Source organism: Salvelinus sp. IW2-2015, linkage group LG37 (assembly GCF_002910315.2).
Source record: "Salvelinus sp. IW2-2015 linkage group LG37, ASM291031v2, whole genome shotgun sequence".
Classification (NCBI taxonomy): Eukaryota; Metazoa; Chordata; class Actinopteri; order Salmoniformes; family Salmonidae; genus Salvelinus; species Salvelinus sp. IW2-2015.
The window spans coordinates 18,610,497-18,625,713 of record NC_036876.1 but is presented as its reverse complement, the minus strand read 5'-3'; the positions used below and the strand labels follow the sequence as shown (position 1 = coordinate 18,625,713).

The window sequence follows — 15,217 nt, the reverse complement described above, 5'->3', positions numbered from 1 at the left end:
GCCTCCACTCTTCTGGAAAGGCTTTCCACCAAATGTTGGAACATTGCTGTGGGGAATTTCATCCATTCAGCCACAAGAGCATTAATGAGGTCGGGCACTGATGTTGGGTGATTAGGCCTGGCTCACAGTCTGCGTTTCAATTCATCCCAAAGGTGTTCGATAGGGTTGAGGTCAGGGCTCTGTGCAGGCCAGTCGTTCTTCCACACCGATCTCGACAAAGCATTTCTGTATGAACCTCGCTTTGTGCACCGGGGGACTGTCATGGTGAAACAGGAAAGGGCCTTCCTGAAACTGTTGCCACAAAGTTGGAAGCCCAGAATCGTCAAGAATGTCATTAAATGATGTATCGTTAAGATTTCCCTTCACTGGAACTAAAGGGGTCTAGCCCAAACCTTGAAAAACAGCCCCAGACCACTATTACACCAAACTTTAGTTTGGAGAAGGTGTTTACACTGCTCCAGAGTCGAAATGGCGGTGAGCTTTACACCACTCCAGCCGACGCTTGGCATTGCGCATTAGTGATCTTAGGCTTGTGTGCGGCTGTTCCGACATTAAAACCCATGAAGCTCCCGACGAAGTTCTTGCGCTGACGTTGCTTCCAAAGGTGGTATGGAACTTGGTAGTGAGCGTTGCAACAGAGGACAGACAATTTTTACACGCTACGCACTTCAGCGGTCTTGTTCTGTGAGCTTGTGTGGCCTACCACTTCACGGCTGAGCCGTTGTTGCTCCTATACGTTTCCACTTCACAATAACAGCACTTACAGTTGACCAGGGCAGCAATTTTATGAACTGACATGTTGGAATCCTATGACGATGCCACGTTGAAAGAAACTGAGCTCTTCAGTAAGGCCGTTCAATGTCTGTCTATGGAGATTGCATGGCTGTGTGCTCAATTGTATATACCTGTCAGCAACGGGTGTGGCTGAAATAGCTTATACACTTCGAAAGGGTGTCCACATACGTTTGTATATATGGGTCATGACAGTATTATAACCATATCATAACGTGCTATGACACTGGTTGTCAAGTAAAGTGTTACCGAAACAACTATTAGATTATGCCAAAAATCTTTGCCCATATCAATATTTTCATATTCCCATGGTAGCGGGCACAAACTACCCCTTAATTTAAGTTCACAAACATGGCCACAAAGGAAAACTAATATTAACGCCATCAAACATACACATGTAATGCAATGGGGGATGCAGATTCAACAAGAGTTTGAGGTGTTGGCTTTCTAGAGGCCTCTCTTCAAACAGATGGTGCCTTTTTACATGCTATAAATGGGAAGCTTCACTCCCATTCTGGCTCAATATGGGCTATCACCGTGAGTCATTGCTTGCACAGGTTCCTCCGCTTGTATGATGAACAGTTCATAAACGTAAATTCCCCTTCCATCTCGGGGAGTGCTATAGCCAGGAAAAACAGTGAAGTGAAGCAAAGCCTCCCTCACTGGGATGTGAGAGAACTACAAATCTGAGGCAGAAATTAAGCCTTCCTATGTATACCTCGCACTCCCTTTGTTCCGATTGGGCTCCCTCAAACATCTGCCTATACTGTAATTGGCTCCACAGTCGTTCCAAGCACTGGGGGCAAAGGGGATTTCACCCAGCACAGAGTAAAGTCTATGGCTCCAAGCTAAAGGAGAGAGGACATCAAGGGTCCATGATGAGCCAAATCAGGGAGAAAGAGATTCATCTCTCAGATGTTTGGTGATTACCTAACATTTGAGGTACCTAGCACAAGTAGCATACAGGGGTAGGTTGATTAGCCTAAATACACTGCCACAAGAGACACTTTGAATCACCATCCAGTCAAACAGAAATTAAAAGAAATTAGGACAGAGATGTGCATGCAGTATGGAAAGTAAAGTGATGAGAGGGCTCCAACTAGAGCTGAGATTATAAACCGAAAATTATTGACACCAACCGAAGAGACCAATTATCGATGGCATTTTACTTATATCGATAAGTAGCCTTTACTAAAGGAGTAGGAAGTTTGAAATTAAAGTCTGCTAATATGGGCTATTGCTAACAGGACAATTGATAGCCACAACATTTAAAGTAGTAGAAGAAGTTAAGTGTAATAAAAAAAAWTAAAAAAACATTGTTCAATTTATCGTTATTGTGATAATTCAGTCAATTTATCGTGATATGGATTTTTGTCCATATCGCCCCCAGCTCTAGCGCCAACACTAGGTTTCCTCTATGGTCAACAGAGACAGAGTGACATTTTCCACTCCCAAACACACATGTGCTGGGAGCAAATGCACCGTAACATTCACAACAGATGAGAGAGCTGCTACTGCAGCTTGTGATCGAAAAGTGTGTTTTACGCCGTCAACTAAAACTAAAGTTCCTCCTCAAAGAAACTGTTAAAGTAAAGTTACAACATAAATCACGCTGCAAATTATAATTCAACTTGCCAACTTCTAAAAAAATTTATGTGTGCTCTCACAGCACTAGTGCATTGCAAGAGTAAAATGACACCTTCAGACTCCTATTCAGATAGCCAACAAGCCTAAATCTAACTGGAGTATGTCACACTTTATTACAGCTGCAAAGTTGAGGTACAACAAATGTGTTATTTCCAGTGAAAACATATCAGACAATCTCATTCGGCACACACGACAACACCTTCTCAATCCAACTGAGCATAAAYTGATGTGATCATACAGGTAAACTCAGGCGGGCATAGTAGGCAAACATGACAACAGCTCCCAGATAAGTAAAGCCTGTCCATGTGTTTTTTTCAACTACGCTTTACCACACACACCGGTTATAAATATGGGTTAATGGTGTTAATACCTTGTTTGATTTATTGTGTGCGGTCTTTTAAATTTGGTTTTAAACTGGGTACGCAGAGTGATGGAAATGTTTGAAAGGTTTTTAAATGGTTTCTGAAGTACAGGGAAAGAACATACTTAAACGAGCAAATTTAGAGCGACATTTCCAGTCACACTATGCCCACCTTGACAAAACATATCCAACACAAAGCAACCTCTGAAACAACAAAATAGACCAACTCAACGGACAGCTCAAAGGACAACAACAAATGATGGACAGATCTAGCACTGTTACAGAGAAAACGACAGAGGCGACATATGAGATTGCTTGGATACTCGCGAGAAACAAGGCGGCCTTCACAGATGCGGAGATTGTCAAAGAATGTTTTTTGGCCTCAGCCGAAATATTGAATGCTGATTTCACAAACAAGGAAGCTATTTTAAAGCAAATTAAGGGACTGCAACTGTCAGACTCGACCATAACATGACGCATAGAAGACATCGGCGAGGACATCGGTATGCAACTGATTACTGACATATCCTTGGTGCCATGTTTTAGTATTGCGCTTGACGAAAGCACTGACGTATGTGACATTGCCCAATTATGTGTTTGGGTCCACTTCCCTCAAAACGAGTCGTTCAGAGAGAAACTTTTATGTTTGCTACCCCTTCAGGGACAAACACGAGGAGAGGATATTCGGAAAGCCCTCGTTACATTCTTTGCTGATAATAATATTGACTGGTCAAATCTGGCATCTGTGTGCACTTACGGCACCCTAAACATGCGAGGGAAGGAGAAGGGACTCATAGGCCTGATGAGAAAGAGAGGATATTCCAGAATTTATTACGTTTCATTGTATCATTCATCAGGAAGCACTTGTGGCTAAACTCAAAGACTGTGACTTAAATAATTTTTTATTAGTCAGTTAAGAACAAATTCTTATTTACAATGACGGCTTAACCCGGCCAAACCCTAACCCGGACCAATGCTGGGCCAATTGTGCGCCGCCCTATGGGACTCCCAATCACGACCAGTTGTGATTAAGCCTGAAATTGAACCAGAGTCTGTAGTGACGCCTCTAGCACTGAGATGCAGTGCTTTAGACCACTGTGCCACTCGGGAGCCCCCAATGTAATGCAGCAAGGTGTGTGTGGTGAACATTATTATTGCGAGGGCACTGAATCACCGGCAATTCTGCAAGTTGCTGGAGGAATACCAGACAGAATACTGCGACTTGATATTTCACAATGAGGTGAGATGGTTGTCTCGTGGCAGAGTGGAAAGATTTCTCTCTCTCTTCCCTCAAATCCGTGAAATTGTCCCAAGCAAGGGGAGAGAGGAGCAAGAGCTGGATGATCCACAGTGGATATTAAAGCTGGCTTTTTTAACTGACATCACCTGCCACCTGAACACGGTGAATCTCCAGCTCCAAGGGAAAGCTAAAACTCTGGGGGAAATGCTGCCTGTGGTCACAGCATTTCAAAATAAAATCTCCACACTGTTCATACCTGACAGACAGTTTGTTTATTTCCCAGAACTCAGCACAGTCACCACATCCAACCCAGACATACTGCAACATTTTAGCTATGATGCATTTGTGTGTGTGTTGGAAGAGTTGGAGTTTGAGTCAAGATTCAAGGATATCATGGAGTACAAGTTTTTCAACTTAATTGAGAACCCCTTTCATGTGCCAGTGTCAACTCTGACCCCAGTCATCACAGCCCTCTGTCCTGACCGTGCTGGAATAGAGAGTGAGATAGTGGAGCTGCAGCCAAATGACACATTGCAAGGTGAACTAAGATCAGGTGTTACCCATTTCTGGAGCCTTCTGTCAGACACCGAGTATCCACTTCTGAAGCAGTGTGTGCAAAAGGTGACAATTTTTTTGTCAGCACTTATTTATGTGAAGCAACATTTTCAACAAAGAACATTGTAAAACAAAAACAGAGAAACAGATGCACACCTGGATTGCATCACAAGGATAGCAACAACAGACTATACATTTAGAATGAATTCAGTCAAGGGACATTTTCGCTCATCCAAATACTGAGGTAACAACCCTTAATATGGGACTTATACATGTGATGTAGCCTATTTGATGTGTGTATGTATATATTTGTGATGAGCTGCACATCAAATCAATTGCATGTTGATATTGGAAGAAAAAGTACAGCAAATTAAAGATCTGTGCGGCCCACTGAATGATTGTCTCAACCCAAAGTGCCCCCCTTACAAAAAAATTGTGCGCAACACGGCACTAGATGATAGCTTGGGTCAACCATGAATGGGTTTTGGGTTACCATGTCATCTGAAACCTAATGTTAAAGTGCATCAATAGATATGGACTGTGCTGGATGATACAGGACAATTAATGACATATAAAGGCTCAGTCTGCTTCTTGCGTTAACACCCGAGGATGAGGATGGAGACTGGCATGGAGACTAGCATCCCATTGGCATAGAACAGATGGACACTTCTTTCCCCAATCTCATTTGCATAAAGGGGGTGTGAAATGATTAAAACATATATTTTCTCTCTTCCCTGTTTAAGTCAAGATATTTCTAGGTGCCGTGGATCATAAGATCATTGTTCCAGAGGAGGGATTGTTGGAAATTGACTAATTGTCTTGAGAATGTTATAACTATAGAAGTGGATTAGTAGTAGTGACTAATGTGTTATGGGTTAGACAATTTATGTGCAAATAAATTTGTAGCAGGAGGCGAGGTACATACGGGGCCTGCATGAGACAATTGCAGAGTCTGGCAGGATCGACATCAGTGTACTCTGTGGAGTTTCAAAAACCAAGGCATGAACATTATAGGGAATTGGGAGAGCGGAACGTGACTGGGGCGGAGATCTGTGGGGCTCATAAATGAAGGAACAGGTGATAGTCTCTGGGGAATAATACCACTCCTCTATGTATATTGTTACAGGAGATAGCTGTCCTCCCTCTAATACGAGCTAACTGTGCACAATATAGAGACTACTATGAAGTTAAATTGAACATTACACATACCCAGATCATGGTGTGAGTAGCAGAGATAGTGTTGTCATTTCAGACACTATTGTCAACTTTCAGTGATGGGTTTTGTCAGAGAAGGCACAACGCTTGAAAAAAATAGGCACAGATCCCTGTATACAGGAGGCCACATCACCGGAAGGGAAGTTCGCTGTAATAATAGCATCACATCTCCTGCAGAGTGTGATTAAGAAACATGTGACTCAGAGTTTTGTTAGGTTGGATACTCTTCCAACACCAGCCAGCAAACACTTGACACATTTCCCAGAAGATTGGGACCGAGTGACGGTAAATGGAAAGTGTCAGAAGGTGGCTGTTTATTAACAGTTGGGACACAAAGTTTACACTGTAACGAGGGTGTTCACAAAGGGGTGGAGTATAGATCGGCCTTGGGATGACCAAGGGGTACCTAACCTGAGCACAGGAAAGTATTATCCACAGAAGGTCATTGGGATGCTGGTGGCTAGGGGAACGGGTATGAGTTGGGAGATAGGTAGGTAGTATCTGAACGATTCAGTCCTAGATCTATCAGTGAACCACGAAGTTAAAATGAGAGCAGGAGACAGATTCCATGCACTAGTTATTCTCACAGAGGTCGCTGTAGGGACAGTAACTGAAGGAGCAGTAATAGTAGCGAAGGATGCTATATTAACAGCGTGGAACTGGACTACAGCGCCAACAAGGTGTATTGTGAAGTATGCATCATGGGCAGTCTTAGTAATAACAGGGTTACTTTGGTGGATGTTGAAACATATATACAGTGCTGAGTTACCTCAAGATGAGGTAAAGTTGGTTAAGACCACCGCAAGTGTATATTGGGTGGCCATGTAGGAGGGAGATGGGCAGCAAAGTGAGAATGACATGGTTTGGGAACACCTTTTGGAACCTGTGGCCGGAGGGGGAAGACTGGGTGGAAGCATGAGGAGGTTTTTTAGGGCCTTCATTTTTGTGGAACCCAGCAGAAAACTATCCTATGTGAAGAGAGAGTGGGAATCATCATGTTATCAAATTTTGGGTTGTCATACATATGTAATGTGTGCAGAGCTTAACACATTATTAATATCTGCTATGCTTTGCGTTTCTCTTCGCTTTTCAAGTCTTGTGCTATCACTCTCTTAGGAACCAGAAGGAGAAAAAGTCAAAAGCTCCATCGGAAATGGCGGTAAAAAGCTCCAGTTGAAATGTTATTGTGTTGTACAACGAGAAATGTAAAGAAGAGTGAAGTGTGATTATAGATCAGAGGCCATAAGTTCCGGAGTGTAAACCTAATAATTAACAGTGAATGTTAATCATGTTATATTTTTTGTTAATGTTTTATTTTTTGTTCTTTTATTAGTCATTTCCAAGTGTACATTTGAAGACGGAAGTTTACATACACTTAGGCTGGAATCATTAAAACACGTTTTTCAACAACACAAATGTCTTGTTAACTTCTTATGGCTGGGGGCAGTATTGAGTAGCTTGGGTGAATAAGGTGCCCAGAGTAAACTGCCTGCTACTCAGGCCCAGAAGCTAAGATATGCATATAATTAGTACATTTGGATAGAAAACCCTCTGWAMTTTCTAAAACTGTTTGAATGATGTCTGTGAGTATAACAGAACTCATATGGCAGGCAAAAATCTGAGAAGAAAATCCAACCAGGAAGTGGGAAATCTGAGGTTTGTAGGTTTTCAAGTCAGTGCCTATCGAATATACAGTGTCTATGGGGTCATAATGCACTTCCTAAGGCTTCCACTAGATGTCAACGGTCTTTAGAACCTTGTTTGATGCTTCTACTGTGAAGGAGGGGGGAATGAGAGCTGTTTGAGTCAGGGGTCTGGCAGAGTGCCACGAGCTCAGTCTTGCACGCTCCCGTGAGAGTTAGCTGCGTTCCTTTTCATTTCTAAAGACAAAGGAATTCTCCGGTTGAAACATTATTGAAGATTTATGATAAAAACATCCTAAAGATTGATTATATACTTCGTTTGACATGTTTCTACAAACTGTAATATGGCTTTTTGTCTGAACTTTCGCCTGGACTTGCCCACACCTCCTGAGTTTGGATTTGTGTACTAAACGCGCAAACAAAAAGGAGGTATTTGGACATAAATTATGGACTTTATCGAACAAAACAAACATTTATTGTGGAACTGGGATTCCTGGGAGTGCATTTTGATGAAGATCATCAAAGGTAAGTGAATATTTATAATGCTATTTCTGACTTCTGTTGACTCCACAACATAGCGGGTACCTGTATGACTTGTTTTTTGTGTCTGAGCGCCGTACTCAGATTATTGTATGGTGTGCTTTTTCCGTAAAGTTTTTTGGAAATCTGAAACAGCAGTTGCATTAAGGAGAAATTTATATAGCGTTCTATAGGGCTGTCCCAGACAAAAAAAACACGTTGACCAAGTTTGTCAACCAATCGATTGGTCGACATTTTAAAACGTATCTTTCCATATATTGACACATCCTATGTGTTTTAATCAAATCAACTATATTCACTGAGCTTGTCTGATGCAAGTGACTAACTAGAACAGTGTTTATCACGCTGTCTGTGTTGCTGAAGCTGAAAATAATTAGCCATTTCTGACTGGAAAATTACAGAAACTACTGTTACTGAAATCGGTCATTTGTTTAGGAAAAACATTCCCTGCTCCCTCAACCCTTGCTCTCTTTACGTGACACATGTATGCATCGCATGCACGTGACCAAAATCCTATTTTGGGATTAGTATTACTAGAAAACTTCGGTTATGTAATTATTACTCCAGAATGTCCATTATTCTCGCGGACGAGTCGGGGATTTGTTTTTTTCCAAACTGTCCCCTGCAATTCTTAACTTTTTCCCCAATAATTTGAAAGTTATGACGGAAGCCTGCAGGTTTTTATTCTAGGTGTGAAGATACAGTATTTCAACATATCAAATCAATCAATTTGATGGATAAGAAAGTAGTTATGACGACTAGCTTGATTGAGCCTTATCCCCTTAGTTTTATTGCCTAAACTATTTCCATATTGTATGTGGACACCTGCTCGTCGAACATCTCATTCCAAAGTCATGGGCATTAATATGGAGTTGGTCCCCCCCTTCGCTGCTATGACAGCCTCCACTCTTCTGGGAAGGCTTTCCACTAGATGTTGGAACATTGCTGCGGTGATTTGCTTCCATTCAGCCACAAGAGCATTAGTGAGGTCGGGAACTGATGTTGGGCGATTAGGCCTGGCTTGCAGTCAGCGTTCCAAATGTATCCCGATGGGGTTGAGGTCAGGGCTCTGTGCAGGGCAGTCAAGTTGTCCCACATCGATCTCAACAAAGCATTTCTGTATGGACCTCGCTTTGTGCACTAGGGCATTGTCATGCTGAAACAGGAAAGGGCCTTCCCCAAACTGTTGCCACAAAGTTGGAAGCACAGAATCGTCTCGAATGTCATTGTATGCTATAGCGTTAAGATTCCCCTTAATTGGAACTATGTGGCCTAGCCAAAACCATGAAAAACAGCACCAGACAATTATTCCTCCTCCACCGAACTTTATAGTTGGCACTATGTATTGGGGCAGGTAGTGTTCTCCTGGTGTCCGTCAAACACAGATTCGTCCGTCGGACTGCCTGATGGTGAAGCGTGATTCATCACTCCAGAGAATGAGTTTCCACTGCTCCAGAGTCCAATGGCGGCGAGTTTTACCACTCCAACTGACGCTTGGCATTGTGCATGGTGATCCTAGGCTTGTGCAGCTGCTCGGCCATGGAAACCCATTTCATAAAGCTCCCGACGAACAGTTATTGTGCTGACGTAGTAGTGAGTGTTGCAATTGAGGACAGAATCTTTACGCCCTACATGCCTCAGCACTACGTGATCCCGTTCTGTGAGCTTGTGTGGCCTATTTCGCGGATGAGCTGTTGTTGTATCTAGACGTTTCCACTTCACAATAAGAGCACGTACAGTTGACCGGAGCAGCTCAAGCAGGGCAGACATTTGACGAACTGACTTGTTGGAAAGGTGGCATCCTATGAAGGTGCCATGTTGAAAGTCACGGAACTCTTCAGTACGGGGCATTCTACTGCCAGTGTTTGTCTATGGAGATTGCATGGCTGTGTGCTCAATTTTATACACCTTTAATACACATAAACTGGTAACAGGGGACCTTCAGACGAGTCTTAGAGCAAAATGGAGAGAACCATTGGAGGTCCTGGGCAGGCGTAGTAACACGTGGTCTGCAGTTGGATGTACGGCCACATTTTCTAAAACGACGTTGAGTGCGTGCGGCTTATGTTAGAGGAATTAACATTAAATTCTCTGACAYCAGCTCAAATTCTCTGACAATTCCTTCCTGGAGTCAGCATGCCAATTTCACACTTCCTCAAATCTTGAGACACCTGTGGCATTGTGTTGTGTGACAAAACTGCACATTTTAGAGTGCCTTTTATTTTCCCAACACAAGGTGCACCTGTGTAATCAGCTTCTTGATGAATTCTCAGTGAGAGCCTATTTCACCTCACTAAAAATAATCTTAAAAAGCAAGACCCATGCTTTGATTGGGGGTAAAAAAAATGTAAAGCACACAATATCCCATAATTCATGACACTGGAGATCAAAGGCATCAAGCTATGAAACTAAAATATATGAATGCAATAGAGACAAATGCCTATGAGATCCACCCATAAACCACCACGTCTGTGGTATCAACTGATATGCAAAAAACACCCCAAAAACACTGTTAACAATTCAATGGCAACTACATACCTTACCTGTTATTTTGTCTCTAACTAATTTACAGGACTCGATTTCCCCGATGCTCCCAAACAAACTCTTGAGCTCTTCTTGGGTCATGTTCTGAGGCAAGTAGTTAACTATCAAGTTAGTTTTACTGTCCTCTATGCTCCCTGACTCTACCGGAGAGGAGCAGTTGTGTGAGATTGTTGAGGGACCATTGCTCGTGTTGTTGCAAGTGAGCCGATTGGACAGCTGGGTTTCCATGGCAGCAATTACCTGCTAAAAAGACAGAAAAGTAAAGTTAGGACCACATGCTAATACATCAAACACGAAGCAAACCAAAATTGGGTAGTTAAAAAAGATGCTTTTCACATGAAGGATATAATTAACTGAAGCCATTATATGACACCATATTATCAAAATTACAGTCTCTCGCTTTTGGGAAGAGTAAGGTCGGACTGAACTGAACTAAAAAAATTCTCAACTGAATTAAATGAACACAAATTATGTGTAGCCTATTAGCATAATAAAAACAATTATAAGGCTGTTGAACAATATGCTAGTTATCATTGAGATTTATACAGTGCCTTGTGAAAGTATACACCCCCTTGGCATTTTTCCTATTTTGTTGCCTTACAACCTGGAATTAAAATAGATTTTGGGGGGATTTATATAACTTGATTTACACAACATGCCTACCACTTTGAAGATGCAAAATATTTTTTMGGGGGAAAAACAAGAAATAAGACAAAAACAGAAAACTTGAGCATGCATAACTATTCACCCCCCCAAAGTCAACATACTTTGTAGAGCCACATTTTGCAGCAATTACAGCTGCAAGTCTCTTGGGGTATGTCTCCATAAGCTTGGCACATCTAGCCACTGGGATTTTTGCCCGTTCTTCAAGGCAATACTACTCCAGCTCCTTCAAGTTGGATGGGTTCCGCTGGTGTACAGCAATCTTTAAGTCATACCACAGATTCTCAATTGGATATGAGGTCTGGTCTGTGACTAGGCCATTCCAAGACATTTAAAATGTTTCCCCTTAAACCACTCAAGCGTTGATTTAGCAGTATGCTTAGGGTCATTGTCCTGCTGGAAGGTGAGTCTCTGTCCCAGTCTCAAATCTCTGGAAGACTGAAACAGGTTTCCCTCAAGAATTTCCTTGTATTTAGCACCATTCATCATTCTTTCAATTCTGACCAGTTTCCCAGTCCCTGCCGATGAAAAACATCTCCACAGCATTATGCAGCCACCACCATGCTTCACTGTGGGGATGGTGTTCTCGGGGTGATGAGAAGTGTTGGGTTTGCACCAGACGTAGCGTTTTCCTTGATAGCCAAAAAGCTCAATTTTAGTCTCATCTGACCAGAGTACCTTCTTCCATATGTTTGGGGAGTCTCCCATACGCCTTTTGGCGAACACCAAACGTGTTCACTTATATATATTTTTTCCGCAATGACCTTTTTCTGGCCACTCTTCCGTAAAGCCCAGCTCTGTGGAGTGTACGGATTAAAGTGGTCCTATGGACAGACACTCCAATCTCCGCTGTGGAGATTTGCAGCTCCTTCAGGGTTATCTTTGGTCTCTTTGTTGCTTCTCTGATTAATGCCCTCCTTGCCTGGTCTGTGAGTTTTGGTGGGCGGCACTCTCTTGGCAGGTTTGTTGTGGTGCCATATTTTTTTTCCATTTTTTAATAACGGATTTAAATGGTGCTCAGTGGGATGTTCAAAGTTTAGGATATTTTTTTATAACCCAACCCTGATCTGTACTTCTCCACAACTTTGTCCATGACCTATTTGGACAGCTCCTTGGTATTCATGGTGCCGCTTGCTTGGTGGTACCCCTTGCTTAGTGGTGTTGCAGAATCTGGGGCCTTTCAGAACAGGAGTATATATCCTGAGATCATGTGACAGATCATGTGACACTTAGATTGCACACAGGTGGACATTATTTAACTAATTATGTGACTTCTGAAGGTAATTGGTTGCACCAGATCTTATTTAGGGGCTTCATAGCAAAGGGAGTGAATACATATACACGTATCACCTTTCCGTTTTTTTATTTTTTTTAATGTTTTGAAACAAATTATTTTTAAAATTTCACTTCACCAATTTGGACTATTTTGTGTGTGTCCATTACATGAAATCCAAATAAAAATCAATTTAAATTACAGGCTGTAATGCAACAAAATAGGAAAAACACCAAGGGGGTAAATCCTTTTACAAGGCACTGCAGATTATTACCGTTAGGCCTAATTCTACAGTGAACAATTACTTTGAAAACACAGCCCTGAATTGCAACATACATTATCAAATGACACTTCTCCTGAGACTATAGCTGAGGTGAAATACACTTTCAGGCTGCTCTAAACAAAATTAATGTTCCCTTCATTCTCACAGGGATGGGAGCTTGAAAAAAAGACAAAGCATGACAAACTTTGTGTGTTACTGTAATCAAATGTTTTTTTAAATTAAACTAGCCTATCCTTCAATGGCATCTCAAATATGAGACGAAGGTGAGCAGACTACCTTTGAATAGGTGTACCATTTTTTGATGTCTGCACTGTCATGGAAAAGAAAGGGACGCCAAAATAGTTACCGCTCCTGCAGACATCTGTCCTTTCCTCTTATGAGGATAATGAGAAAATAAACTATTCAATTTAATTGCTGATGTCAAGCTGGCAGAAAACAAACACTGATCAACTAATGTGAGAAGATGCACTGCTGTGTTGCATTTATATAAATATCTTTCAAAGGCAAACTGGGTGAAATCCAGTATGCCTACTCCACAGTGGCAACATTCAAGTCAGGAAGATGTGTTGTGAAGACAAAGATTTAAAAATGAAACTAGGCCAGGCTACAACTGTGGGAATTCTGGCACTACAAAACAAAGGCAGAACGGGAGAGGCTATTTAATTAAGGTCAACATCCAAAATGTATCCTACAAAGTTACAATTTGATGCATCGCCCAACAAGTATGAAGATACATCCATATTCAAATATGTCCAGTCAGAGGCAGCACAATTCATAAGTTTCATTCAAGCACTAACTGAATAGTCATTCATTTAGGCTAAATACAAGTAAAAATGTGCTAAGAGGTCAAAGTCCATATTTGAAATGCTATACTACATTCAAAAGTGCATGCATTCAGACAGTTATTATCAAAGTGGAGATACAGTTTTAGACCATACCAATGCAGACAGACTACATAGAGTATTTCATACCCAAAATATATGTATTTAAAAATCACCATAAATTAGCCTAATATTGAACAAAGACTGTTCTGGCAAAAAAATATTAAAATGCATCCAAAACGGGTAAGAGCTAGCCATTGGTATGGCCTGAGACAATGAGCATTATTGGCCAAATTAATTCAAGAAGAAGTGCCACCAACCCCAGTCCAAGGCTCTGCCGCCCACGAACCACTTCTGAGCAGAGAAGCCACGTCGCACAGTCTGACTGCCATGTTTGTTAGAAGTTGTCGTCTGCAAATGTGGACACAGAAAGTACTGTATGTTAGATTCACAGTAAATATAAAAAGCAAGTCAGTGACGATAACATGTCATAGTTAGGAGATGGGGAGTGGGAGATTCTTTCTTGGCACTGGCCGTCCATTGCAGATTGGCTTCACCCGGAGAGGCAGTGACAAAAGTCAATTTCTCATAATAAGTCATCTTTAGCAAGGAGCAAAAATTAGACTGGGGAAATATCTGTAGGAGTTGGAGTCAAGAAAGAAATCCCACCACAAAATGAGGAACATGTATGAGTAATGACAATTAGTTGAATGGGTGGGATGCTTCACCGCAAGATGTACTGAAATCGGACAGTGCAAATCAATAGCTCTGCACAGTACAGCTTACATCTGCAGCTTGCCAGATATAGAGGCACTGCTTGTATTACGCTGACACACACATTCACTAACCGTGTTCATGTAGCTCACAAAGCACAACAATCCCCCAATCTGTTGTCATTAAATAACATTTTAAAGCGATTAGGTTACTTTTCAGGTCTTTTGGGTCTTTGGTTTTAACCTTAATGCTAAGGTTACAACCACAAGAAGATGAGTATATCCAAGCTTGCTACAGTATAAAATATAACTTATAATATCAAGTGGATAGGCTCCATTTCACCTGCTACTGGTAAACAATGCCACATTCAAAGTCTGAGCAACTGGCCAGTTCTACCCCAACAAAGCAGGACAGGTCTCCTGTTGACAATAAATGCAGTCAGCAAATGGAAACATATTACCATACTATAATCACATTTGACTGCAGCTCATTAAAAGGAAAGATTCACACATTTTGAATGTTACAGTATACAGTGCCTTGTGAAAGTATTCAATCCCCTTGGCATTTTTCCTATTTTGTTGCCTTACAACCTGGAATTCAAATGGATTTTTGGGGGGTTTGTATCATTTGATTTACACAACATGCCTACCACTTTGAAGATGCAAAATAATTTATTGTGAAACAAACAAGAAATAAGACAACAAAAACTGAAAGCTTGAGTGTGCATAACTATTAACCCCCCCAAAGTCAATACTTTGTAGAGCCACATTTTGCAGCAATTACAGCTGCAAGTCTCTTGGGGTATGTCTCTATAAGCTTGGCACATCTAGCCACTAGGATTTTTGCCCATTCTTCATGGCAAAACTGCTCCAGCTCCTTCAAGTCGGATGGGTTCCGCTGATGTACAGCAATCTTTAAGTCATACC

At 41.6% G+C, this 15,217-nt stretch overlaps 1 protein-coding gene across 1 annotated transcript in view; it reads right to left on the bottom strand.

Annotated features, from left to right (window-relative positions):
- LOC111960074 (ELAV-like protein 2) overlaps positions 1 to 13,993 on the bottom strand; it is a 40,926-nt gene extending 26,933 nt beyond the window's left edge. Inside the window, exons 1-2 of the mRNA XM_023981978.3 lie at positions 13,898 to 13,993; positions 10,537 to 10,780 (exon numbers count right to left, since the gene is read on the bottom strand). Coding sequence (XP_023837746.1) covers positions 10,537 to 10,780; positions 13,898 to 13,969 — 316 coding nt within the window. The 5' untranslated portion in view covers positions 13,970 to 13,993. The remainder of the gene's footprint in view (positions 1 to 10,536; positions 10,781 to 13,897) is intronic.
- Between the last annotated feature and the right edge of the window lie 1,224 nt (positions 13,994 to 15,217).